We start from the raw sequence: 12,786 nt of genomic DNA, 5'->3' as shown, positions 1-12,786 counted from the left end.
AACGGTGCCTGTAGTGGTGCCATACATTGTGCAGTGCGAGCTCATCCTTGAGCAGCTACTGAAGCCTACAAAGAGGCATGTGGCACTAGGGAGGATCCTACATGGCAGTAGGTGCAGCAAACGGTGCCTATAGTGGTGCCATACTTGACTTTAACTTGCAGTAAGTGGTGGTATGCTAGTGTGGCAAGTTTTGTACTTGATTCTTCTATCTACACATGAGCAATTCGACTTCCACCAAAGGTAACTTGTGTTCAAGGTTGGTGATTGATGCAAGGTCATTGTCGTTGTTACATGGTTGTCTGAGTTGTGAACTAGAGACACAGTGTCGACATTCCCCATGTGGTGGTATCAGAGCCTGCAGTACAGTATTATTGTGTTTCCAATATGGTAGCAGAGGTGTTGAGCTATTAGAACATGACTGGCTTCTCCAACAAATAATGTTTTTAGTGCTAACTCATGACCTTGTCCTCCCGCTTGGCCCTCCTAGGACAATGCTTTTTATAATCGCCTGTACAACTAGCTGCGGGCAGTTATAAAGTGGTAATTGGTCTGCTAGGTTTTGTCCCATCACTCCTGGTGATCTCCCTCCAGATGTGCAGATGGAAATTTTGGCCCCTTAAGAACATTGTAACCAAAGGAGGCCCCTGTGTCTCAGGATTTCTCCTGATAAATACAACATTTCGAACCATTCAAATTAAAAGAGAGATGTACGACCTCCCCTTTATACAGAACTATGGTCTGATGAGAGATTTCCAACACTTTTCACAGCACTGGTGGTGACATCTAAAAGAGATGGGGCCTCTAATAAGGCAATATCAACATTTTTTGCAGCTCCAAGTATTGAAAACCACACAGGTGTCACTACGCTCATCCAAAATTACATGCGACATGCAATGACAAAGCCATACTAGCACCAAAACAGCATTTGGTAAGAGTGTGTGCGGTTCAGTGCAGTATTTCTCATGAAAATTGAAGAATATATCCAAAATTTTAAAACATTTTTGAGAGCCTGAAACTTCCCCTGTTCTTATATTTTTAAAGAGAAGGGGGAAAATCTACCTTTCAGTACAAAATTTGTTTAAATTGCAAATGTCAAACAAATGATGAAAAACAAAAATCTATGGTAGACCCTCATGTAACAAGAACAGATCCGGTTTTAATTCTTTCGACTATGTAGTCAAATAATCAAGAAAGCTCAGCAAAATTAATAAATTTGACTTCCCTACAAAGAGAAGCAAATTATCTAACTGCTTTTGAAAACTATCTAAGTCCACAAATTAACTCATTTGATATCTTCTGCCTGGACCCATCAACTCTTCCATTCCCAGGTAAGATGCAGGAATGTTGTCCCACAAGGTACAAGTCCATTTGAACTCAAAAGCTCTCCATGATGCAGACTGGACTCAGGTACGTTCAACGTCTCCATTTGCCTTGGCTCCTTTAGCTGAGCTGTTTACTTCCCCCCACGCCTCAATCCACGTAACCATGGCTTCTGCCAACTTCCCGAAATATGGATCAAGGAGATTTAGCTTATCCTTGACCCCCTTCGATATTTCAACATAGCACTGCTCCACTGTGGTGCAATCTTTAGGTAGTTTCAAGGATTGGAAGAACGGGATAATCTCTTCCTGCCAGAATATTCCTTTGTACTCCTTCCTGAGGTTCACAAAGGGGTTGCTGGCCTTACTGTGCCAGATGTAAGGTAGCCCTGTCTTCACACCGTAGCCTAAATGATCACAAATTACCTGCGCATTATGCCAACAAGATGTCTCAAAACATTGACGTGTGGAACTAAACCTCGACTACATATCAATGGAAAGGATCATAATATACCTTGCAGCACCAGCCAGCCCACATATCATCATACCGCCCAATAGGCTGACCATCTCCCATGAGTCCAAAATACATAGCTGGACCAATCAGCTCTCTATTGAAGGCCATGTTCATGCCACACATTGGAAACAAAGCCCCCTTTGGAATGCTCATCACAGCGTCAACGTACCTACGACGAAAAATGCCCAAGTTGAAACATCATTGCCAATCCTACCCTCGCATCGAGTAAAATCTGGACCACCTCTCTGAACCAGTCAACGAAACTACAACTTATTTGTGAACCGTCAGCTTGGATCTGATAAACAAACAACACTTCTCTAAAACCAGAGCCGACCTATGTGCCATCAGCTTTTGAAAAATGCTGAGAGCATGTTCGTACCTCGTGTTCCTCTCAGCTGGCTTTACCAATTGTGTGGGAGCATCGTAGTCAGGGATATTCATCCACAGACCATGAGATATGGCGGTCGGTACACCTTCCCTTAAACTGAATGGGTAGCCACGGACGAAATCGGCACCCTCACGATACGGATCATAGAGTGTGTTGAAGAAATACGGAGTGGACGGCGTTAATAAATTCTTGATGTGCTGTTCCAAGGCATTGATATCCTTGCCAGAGGGATCTTTGGCCACCTAAACGTCACGAGACATCGAAGGATGTTACAAATTTATTTAAATCGCTTGATTTCTCCCGCAAAGAGCTGCGAAAGATGCCCAATTCGAAGTAGAAACATGACTAAATGCCGAACGATGTAAAAGCGGCAACAAAAAGTACTTACGAAGCAGTCGTCGTCTATAGTGTAGATGTATTTCTTCTTGGACATCATGTATCCAAAGCAGCGGCAGGCGCTATCCTTGTACGAAATGCAGGAGGCCTTGGGACCCAGGATCCGATTGATGTCGTTACGATTATAGAGTTCGTAATCGAAACCTTCAGGCACGTTGATAACCTTGGTGGGATCGCCATCTTGAACGATAATGAGATGGTAAGGCTGGAAGAAGGGTCTCCACATGTCCAAGAAATCCAGGTTACGGATGGTGGGGATGACAATGTCGAGCTCATCCTTGAGAGCCATGGGAAGGGCAAGGCAAATGACAACAGAGGAGCTTGATCGAGAGTGGGGGGTTCCAAAATCTCTGAACCCAACAAGCTGATGAGGGAGGGGAAGATCTCTCAACCCACAAAGCTGAAGAGAAGATTTCTCAACTGATGAGGGAGGGAAAGATCTCTCAACCCACCAAGCTGATGAGAAGATTTCTCAACTGCAGGAGGAGACACCAACCTGATGATGGAGGAGAGGATCTGTCAACTGCTTAAGAATTGAGATGAAGGTCTCTGAACCGAAGGGAGAAGAAGAAGATGATGATGATGGGTAGGTTGGGCATTTGGCAAGGCCGGTTATACAGGCCAGATGTGTGTGGAGTCCTAAGAGCAAACTGCCTCAACCGTAAAATCCTCCAAGGAGGAATGAACAAAGGCCTTTTAGGTCCCCCCTTCTTAGTGATCCACACAGCACTCTTTCTTAGCATAGTGAACCCACTCAGAGAGGTCCCATTCATAGGAATAGTCTCTTTGTGCCTCTGATGTATGATCTCTCTATCTCCATGTATGCCTTTGATGTATGTATGTAGAGCCCGCATCCCACCCTCGTTTTATCCACCCACTTATTTCCTACATCCATGTGAACCTTCCATCGTGCAACCCACTCAGAGATGTCCCATTCATAGGAATAGTCTCTTTGTGCCTCTGATGTATGCTCTCTCTATCTCCATGTATGCCTTTGATGTATGTATGTAGAGCCCTGCCTATCTATATCTCTTATGTAGAGCCCGCATCCCACCCTCGTTTTATCCACCCACTTATTTCCTACATCCATGTGAACCTTCCATCGTGCACCCCCTCGTTTCTCCATCAAACTTCCCTTCATGCATTACACACTTTGCCTCCACTCTATACCCACATGCAGTCTTATTGGCTTCGTAGGCAATACCCATACCGCATATCATGCTCTCACCCACATTCAATTCTTTGTACACATCTGAAATATTAAATGGGTAACTACGTAAAGAGTACGAAAATTTGTTACTACATGTGTAAGACAAGACGATTGCAAGCCACATAGTGGAACTCGGATTTTGAGATAATCAATGTGTTGTATACTCTGGCTCAACACAAACTATCTTGGATCTCACAAAGCAAAGCTGATTTCCTCAACTACACAAAAACGGGTGTATGTTCTCCTTTTTATGTTTTTCCTCTTACAATTTGTGACTTCGAGTTAAGGATGATCTAAACCTTCTATCAATGAGCTACAAAATGAAATTCTTTGAACTGATCTCCACACTCCCATGTGTTGGCAATGAAATAACTCTACATGTCATTGGGAATGGCAATTATTTAAGTTCCATGAACACATCATTGTGCTCATTAAGAATCCTAGCCGGTCTACATAATATTCTCATATAGAAAACTGAATTGTGTGGCGTGCAACCATAAATACACCATTGTGCTCATGATTGAGAATCCTAACTGATCTAACAATATTCTCAGACAGAAACTAAATTGTGCGGTGTGCAAGCTCATAACCAGTGAAATTTATAAATAGTAATCATGGTGTGCTCCTATTGCAAGTACAACTTCACTGCCAATATTTCTAAGTTAATAGTGTAGCTTCTTCGCTCTAAGTCACAACTCTAGGCTGCACATGCACCACAACCATAGTTTATGGTATAGTAGTTCATACCTATACCTCCATTGCCACAACCATAATTTATGGTAGCAATTGAAGCACCACTATCATAGCCCCAAGTCATATCCACAACTTGACTATCATTGCCTTAGTTCAATTGCACTATAGCTTCGCCACATAACCTTAGTTCCATTATGGTTCTAGCTCCTTAGTTCTGCATAGCCTTAGTTCCATTATGGCTTTAGCTCCTTGCCTGTAACTTTATTTGCCATAGCTAGTAGCCTCCATTGTTATATTTAGAGTCAATGGGACAAAGTGCCCTGCATATTGCTTAAGGTTTTAGAATCATATGGAATAAAACATGAACTATGGAAAATCTCTTTGCAATCATTTTCTTTTATATGAAACATGGATGAGAGCATTGGGTGATATTGGGAAACGGAGTAAGGCTAGAGTTGGCACTAGCTATGAAGCATGGTGCTAACATTTATTTGCTAGACATGATTCAAATTGCCTATTTTCGGATAATAGAAGCTCTTGCTATTCAAAAGGCACGTTCACTGTGCATCATACCCTCTCATGTAGAATGCTCATTCATCTGTTTGATAACACAATTAAAAGTATATCAATTGCTTAAAGGCTTCATAAGTGTTTCGATAAAAGATGTGTTACATTCATTACTTCATCGTCTATGCAAAGCAATTACAACTAGCATTGCCATACTCGAGGCACCCATATCCTTGTCTATACTCACACTCTAACACATCCCCCACTACATTTAATGCCTATGCCTCCACACTTTGCACAACTATCAACCCTCTTCCAATCATCAAAACCCACAGAGCTACTAGACCTAAAAGACTACTAGAGTACTTGAAAACCTAAACATATTCTCTCCTTACAATGCTTAGAGTGTACTCCATGCCTGGAAATTTGCCTTTTGATTAAGCCCAACCATACATTCCATTGCACTCTGCACCTACAAGCTCTAGAGATTTCTCATCTTCGTTTGGGACTTTTAAGATCGCCAACATGTACGCTAGATTTGTTTGCCTATCACTCAACTTTGTTCTCGGCTTGTGTCAATGGCCTCCTTTGTTGTGGTGTGGTCAAAGAATTACTTCCATGGCAATTCCGTGAAATCTCTCAATCCTATTCGTTTGAGCTTGTCAGTAGTAGCTACTAGCGGCCCTCTTGATTTTTGGAGGGGCTAGATGTTTGGAATTTCCCATTGTTATTTCCCTTCTTCTATGCTGGGATATCTCTTTCTCTTTACCAGGTTCATTCATGGTATTGTAAAGGATGGTTTCATGTAATAGTTTATTGACTTCTTATGTTGAATTAGGAATTCATTTAGCAATACTTTGTATTACTAGTTGATGAAGTGAATTCCTTAATCAGACGTGACTTTGATTGGGCAAGCAAGAAACATTGCTATGAGATTCTCATATAGGAACCTTGCTATATTTTGTGGTGTACGATCCCTCGAGGCTTTTGTTGGTGATGTAGTTAGCTGCCACCACCATGATGTACTTATTGCCTCTTGGGTGTGTGGAAACTATTAGATCAACCATAACTACCCTACCAGAGGACTCTTGAACCCCATCCTCGACTCTTATATCACTTTAAGACCTCTTTGTGTTTTGGTTTCTTTTCTTGAATCCTCTGCCATTCTCGGTGTCAACTTGTGGAACCCCTAGTGGATGCGGTATGTCCACATGAGGAACCTGCCTCTCTTGGACCTTGACCATTGCATCCCTTTCTTAATAACATGACCCTAAGCCCTAGCACCTTCCATTCAATGGGAGACCATAATCTAATGGTCTTGTGCTTTATCCTTTGACCTCTTAAACATTGTCAATCCCTCCTAGCCCTTTATATTTTTGTAACCGTGAAACTGTTATTAGAGTTAGGAACCTTGAAAACCATCCACATTTGAAAACTATGAGAAAAGGGAAAATGAGTGCCTAGAAGATTGGACAAGACTATGAAATAGTGATGATGTTCATTGTGCCTTACTTTACTCTTGGAAGGAAGCTTGCACAAGAAGAGAGTTTGAAGAAGGTAGAAGAGTATGCATATATTGATAGGTTTATACATCAAAAATTGTGTATTTCTGTTTTTAGTTCTCTCTTTAATCTTAGATACTAAAGAGAAATCATTATATATAGACATATCTAAGACCCATACCTTCCATATCTATGAATTTTCATATCCTATGTCCTATGACTTTCCATGTTCAGATGACTCATGACTTTCCATATTCCTTTCAATGAGACTGAGGCTAAGTGTAGGCTTAATACCTAGCCTCACCTAGTGGGCAGGATTTGAGAATTCCTATATCTGAACCCTCTAACTTCCCTTGCTAAAACAACATGCCAATGCTGTACATATAGCATATACATGTGATGCCATGCAAGATCATACAATATAAACATGTATAATCGTGCATCAAGAATCAAGTCTGCATTCCAAGCACATGGAGTGCTTCATGTCAAACCACCACATGAGAAATTGGCATGAAGCTTTTGTATTGACATCTTAGGCTGAAAATGGCCTATGACTGTCTACTTACTTTGATATAGATACTTCATCTCATTAGAACATGTACCAAAATGGCATACCCCACGAAGAAAATGTGTCAATGAAGCAAAAGGTAAATTCCACAAATCTTATTCGTTTCCTCATCTTCTTTGTTCGTTACTGATGAACTTTCTTTGGGGCAGGCCTAATGAATGAAATTCATCTTGTTAATTGAGTAGTTTTCTTTGATAGCTTTGATCTTCATTTGGTGTGTTTGGCCATTTTTATTGCTCCACTTTTCAAAACTCTTAGAGGTCCTTAAAGACAAAATCTAGAAAAGTTGAGTGTAGTTTGTGCTCTTTCTCGAGAGGAGGAGGATCTTATTACATTAAGAAAACATGGATTGTTGGCTTGTTATATTCTAAAATAAGTCTTCTTGAAATTTGATTTTTTTGTCTTCCTAAAATGTGATTCTTCTTTTTTCTTGAATTTTGAATTTTCTATTTTCTTAAAATCTAAAATTTTTGAATTACCTTGACTTTTGAAATACATTCCTGAGTTTCCTAAAATACCTTAAGAGTAAAATTCCTTCTTCTATCCTTGACCTACTCATCTATGTTAAAAGATTGAATTTTAAATATATCCAAATTAGGCAAATAAACTTTGAATCCCAAATATCAAATTCTCTTGATTCAATTGTGAATGATCTAATCCATCCTAGGTGCATCAAAGCTATAAAAATATCTTTAAATCTTTTCAACAACTACTTTCGGTCATTGTTGAATTGTTCTTTGTCTTGAACACTAAATTTGGGTTTTTTTCTCGAACCCAAATCCATATCTTATCATTTATCCTATGTAGCTATGAATGTTTTTCTAAAATATTCATGATTAGACCTCTCTTCTTGAACGATATCTTGAATATCAACAACTGATATTTTTTTACTTTGTGTATTTCTAACATTTCTTCATCTTGTGATTTTAAAAATTCTTTCTCTTTATTTTTGTTTGTTGTTCAAATCCTCAATTCGATTTCATCTTTGATTTGCTATTTTTGCATACTTTGCTCATTATCCATCTCAAAAATAGGTAAATATCTGCCTTTTGTAATGAGTTTCCTTGATAATAGTTGTTCTAACTTTTGCTTACACCCTCGAATGCAATTGGCTTTGTGATTTCAGGACCCTCTAACAAGCTTTGTGTTTTGGCATTGCAGATTGAAGACTACAACTTGACATTTGGATTTTTCAAATGTAAAAATCTAGATACTTTATTTAAGCTTGGTTTTATGGTTCACATTTGAACGTATTATTTTCAAACCCTTGTTGATCCTTCAATATTTTTTTGATTATTTGTATTCTATTACATACTCACAATTTACATATTGCCCACAATCTCTTCTTATCTTGTGCATTATCTTGAGCTAATGGTTGCTATAGATTTTTAGGTGCTTTGGAATTTTAGTTTCCTATAAACTTTTAGTTTGCGAGAAATTCTTAGTGTCTACAAATTTTTAGTTTACTAGAGATTTTTAGTTTCTTGCAGACTTTTCATTTGTTACCCTGCATTTTCTTGATTTTTTTTCTCCACTTTATCATTATTTTGATTTTTTGACCATCTTTAAATCATATCCTTGATTTTTCATTATCTCTTGATCTATTTCCTAATGTTGGGTATGTCAATATCATTATTCTTGATTATGTCATTTTCTTGTTTTCTACTTATGTTTGGATCATTTTTTTGAATGAGAGTTTCCTCATAATTGAAAATTGCATTAAAGATCTACACGTCCTTCTTTGGAGAAACAAGACCACTCTGGTCATATGGATGTCATAAAGCAATGAAAACATAAGAAGATGTTGGATGTTGACTTAGAAAAGCTAACATGGTAGGTATAGCTTCAAGACCATGGAAAACCACACCGCTAAATCATAAGGTGATAAGCAAATATTAGAACCACTTTCAAACTCCAAAGTCTCCTTTGCTATGGAATTTTCTTCTAGTCCAGAGCTTTATGTAATTTTCCATTATTAGCATAGAATATATATCCAACATCATCCCATGAGCATTGGTTAATCACCTAGTAAAGTTGATGTAAAGAAGGAGCATTCAAGAACTCTCCTTGGCTCTTTTTGCTTCTAAGCATCTTTATCCCAACATATTGGCAAGCACTATCCACATCATCTTCACTATAATATGAATCAAAATTCTAAATATGAGCCACTCTCATAAGCCTCCTCTACTTACTCCAATGCTGATTGTAGTGATGCTATCGTCTTATAGCTAGAACATGATTATGTTTACTTGCCTTGTGAACTTAATGCCAATCATCGGCATTATCCAAGGATTGAGAAAAAATAGAAAGTTTATCTAGCTTTTAGATGAAGCATTGCATAAAGATTTAATGATGGCACATAACTCCTCCTCTAAATCCACCATGTAGCAATACTTGCATGTATCACCATTTACACATAGTTCACAAGAATAATGAGCATTTTGGTGTATTATGATGCTTCTTTAAATGAATTTCACAATTTTACTTTCCATTTCTTTAGAAATTGGAATCCTTTGATTTAGTATAGATTCTAGATGCTTTAGATTTCCAACAACTCTCTCCTACTTATTCGATTTTCTTCTCTAGATTTGTTCAAAACTTTAGCCATGTTTATGTATCTTCATCATATTTAAATCTAAATCATCATCTTCGAAGCTGCTATTGCTCCTTGCTTTATCTTTTCTATCTTTAACTAACTACAAATTTTTTGTTTTGCAAAACTTGCTTTCACATTGAATTATTATTTTTATGTTAGTAATAGTGTTATAAGAAGCAAATAAGAACTATCGCATAATCCGTCTTCTTTTACATTTTTGCTTGACTATTCAAAAAGGGATTCATATCTATGGCTCTAAGTAATGGAAATATGCTATTAGAATGATGAAGTGCCTTTCAAAAGTAAGATACAAGTTCACAAATGATACTACTTGACCACAATATCTTCATCAAAAATCTGTAGTCACATTATGTATGCAGCTTTTAGATGTAGATGGGTCAACACCCTCTGTGGGCATGTCATCTAACTTTGGTAACATGTAGATGTATGGGGAATTGACTGTGGGAATGAAGGGTCTCTACTAGTGCTAGCATTTCTACTCCAGGTGAGTGCAACGCAATCACCTTATATGAGAAGGCAAATAGCATTGGGATCACAGAGCATTGAGGGGGGATGGTAGTACGCATGGTGAAGATGAGTGGGTGAGCAGTAGATGAGCAAGGGAGCAGATGAGTGACAAGAGTTGGAGGAGGGAGTGTGGAGCAAAGTAGAGCAGGGGCTGAAAAGAGCTAGAGGAGGGGTGTGGAGCAGCAGGGGTGGATGAGAGCAACGTAGTAAAATGCCAAATGCCACGGATCTTATATATATTATAAAGTTTGAGCCATCGTGGTGGTTGGAACTTGGGGTTTCATCCATATTAATTTCAAGCCACCATGTGGAATCTCAGGCGCCACCCTAGACGGGCTAGTAATCATGAAGTAGACATACATTCACTTGCATGTGCATTTGCATGCATGTATGCGCTCAAGTGTGCATGTGTGTGTGCACATATACACCTGCCCAAGTGTGCATGCATATTTTCATGTTGTGGCACGCACAAACATGAGAGAAAGAAAGAAAAGAAAAGAAAGAAAGATGTATTAACGTCTTTGAAAGGCCTCATGTTGGCTAGCTTTTTCTTCAATCATCCGCGTCATATCCTCCTGCATTTGCTTCAGCTAAGTTTTCCACTCTACTTGCATTTCCTCCTTCCATTTGTTGAAATCCTTCTTCATAGAGTCTCTTACCTTGTGCATAGTTCCATCTCCTTTGGTTCCTCCAATCCTTTTCTATAATGACTCAATCCTCCCAGCACCATGTATCTTGATAATATCCTTAGTTGCTGATATGCATGCCTTGGCATTTGTATCATCCAGTTTGTAAATTTTTGTCCCAATGGCACTATATCTTTGTTGTTTCTCCCCACATGTTTTCGTATCCAACAAGTTATCCATTTTCCAATTGCCAAAATTTGAATCCCTCAATTACAATTGTTGTATATGAGAGACCTTTGTTGAAATTAAAGCTAAGGCTAAAGCTAAAGTAGACCTCATTGGACTTACATTTTAAGAGAGCTTTAGCTTGAAATCTACTTCCATTTGATCATCTTGCTTGATTTGCTTTACTTCTTTTGTTGTTTGTAGGTGTGGAGTGTAACCTTCTTGTACAAATTGAACCCAAGTGTGGTAATGAGCTTTATAGAGGACCCGTGAGGCAATACAGGTGACTTAAAAGCAAAGGCGAGGTAGATGGCAACAAACGGGCAACGTGACAAGGCGTTGAGGGTGTGACGTGCTGCTGAGGGAATGGCGGGGTTCTGAGAATGTGGCGAGGCTACAAGCGAGGAGTGAAAGCATCTCCCACAATAGAGGTGAGGGCTTACACAACCGCTTGGATGTACGGGTGTGAGGACTGCCCCGCCAGTAGCAGGCGAGGGCTTACACAACCCTTTGGTCGTATGGGTGCAAGAACAGTGCTACTGACAACAGCCTTTGCAAGTCCTGAAAACAAGGAGCAATCCCCCAATTCAGATCGCGAGGGGGAGCGACTAAGTTACCATGGTAGAAAACCCCTGAAAATGGGTCGCGATGAGATGAGGGGTGCGACTGAGGGGCTCAAGGATGGGCCGAGGTAGAGAGAGCCATGTGGTGGGTGAGCAGGCCACTCTGGTGGCTCGTAATTAACTACCAGCCCAGTGGAATCTTAGCCACGACAGACATGGCAAATGAGAGCCACCACCACCGGGTAATAATTCCCACAAAGGTAAATCATGAAGCTCTAATCACTCATTACCATGCACTCTAGTTCTCTACTGAGCGTGTGAGCCCGGTGACTGGTAATTTTTATTGCACTCGTAGTGATCATGCATGCTTAAGCCCAGTGGTGGGTGAGCGGTGGCTAGTAATTTTAACTACCAGCCCAGTGGAATCGTAGCCATGATAGACATGGTTGTAATCACTCATTACCATGCACTCTAGTACTCTACTGGAGCATGCGAGCTCGGTGACTGGTAATTTTTACTACACTCGTAGTGATCATGCATGCTTAAGCCTGGTGGTGGGTGAGCGGTGGTTGGTAATTTTAACTGCCAGCTCGATGGAATCATAGCCACCAGGCAGTAATTCCCACAAAAGTAAATCATGAATCCTAATCACCTCTAATCCCTCATTACCATGCACTCTAGTACTCTCCTGAGCATGCAAGCCCAATGACTGGTAATTTACTGCACTCGTAGTAATCATGCATGCAAGCCCGGTGGTGGTAACTAGAAGGTGAGTAATTGTGGGCCACTGTGGTGGCTGGTAATTAATTGCCAGCCCGGTGGGTCTTAGCCACCACCACAAATGTGGCTGGGAATCTTAGATGCCACCACCTCTAATCACTCATTACCATGCAAGTTAGTACTGCCACCTTGAATTAATCATAATTTGGGCCAACCACCACGGTGGCTCTCACCTTGACAGTGTAGTCAGGCTATAACCACCGCCGTGGTGGCTCTCACCTCGACAATGTAGTCGGGCTACCAACTGCTATTCCATTCCCTTAATCGTTTTGTCTTCTATCCCTTTTGATCATTTCGTTCTCCCTTGCAATTGGATTGCAAACTCAAACCTCCACTATTCCATTTCCTTCACAGTTTCATCTTCTATCCCT

The 12,786-nt window shown here is 40.0% G+C and overlaps 1 protein-coding gene across 1 annotated transcript; it reads right to left on the bottom strand.

Annotated features, from left to right (window-relative positions):
- Positions 1 to 1,074: 1,074 nt before the first annotated feature.
- Positions 1,075 to 3,328, bottom strand: LOC147904821 (putative UDP-arabinopyranose mutase 2). The gene is made up of 4 exons (XM_087388541.1): positions 2,610 to 3,328; positions 2,213 to 2,463; positions 1,834 to 2,002; positions 1,075 to 1,745 (listed from the first exon to the last, which is right to left on the bottom strand). The coding sequence occupies exons 1-4, from the start codon at positions 2,904 to 2,906 to the stop codon at positions 1,404 to 1,406; spliced, it is 1,059 nt and encodes a 352-aa protein (XP_087244667.1). The 5' UTR covers positions 2,907 to 3,328; the 3' UTR covers positions 1,075 to 1,403.
- Between the last annotated feature and the right edge of the window lie 9,458 nt (positions 3,329 to 12,786).

Source organism: Dipteris shenzhenensis, chromosome 2 (genome assembly GCF_047967505.1).
Source record: "Dipteris shenzhenensis isolate YYH24624 ecotype China chromosome 2, Dip_SZ_1.0, whole genome shotgun sequence".
NCBI lineage: Eukaryota > Viridiplantae > Streptophyta > Polypodiopsida > Gleicheniales > Dipteridaceae > Dipteris > Dipteris shenzhenensis.
Note: the sequence above shows the minus strand (reverse complement) of the source record. Positions and strands in the feature narration are given on the sequence as shown.

Coding starts and splice junctions, on each gene's coding strand:
- LOC147904821 (XM_087388541.1), bottom strand. CDS start 2,906: ATGGCTCTCAAGGATGAGCTCGACATTGTCATCCCCACCATCCGTAAC. Junction 2,464..2,609: donor CTATAGACGACGACTGCTTC/GTAAGTACTTTT, acceptor CGTGACGTTTAG/GTGGCCAAAGATCCCTCTGG. Junction 1,746..1,833: donor GGGCTGGCTGGTGCTGCAAG/GTATATTATGAT, acceptor CATAATGCGCAG/GTAATTTGTGATCATTTAGG.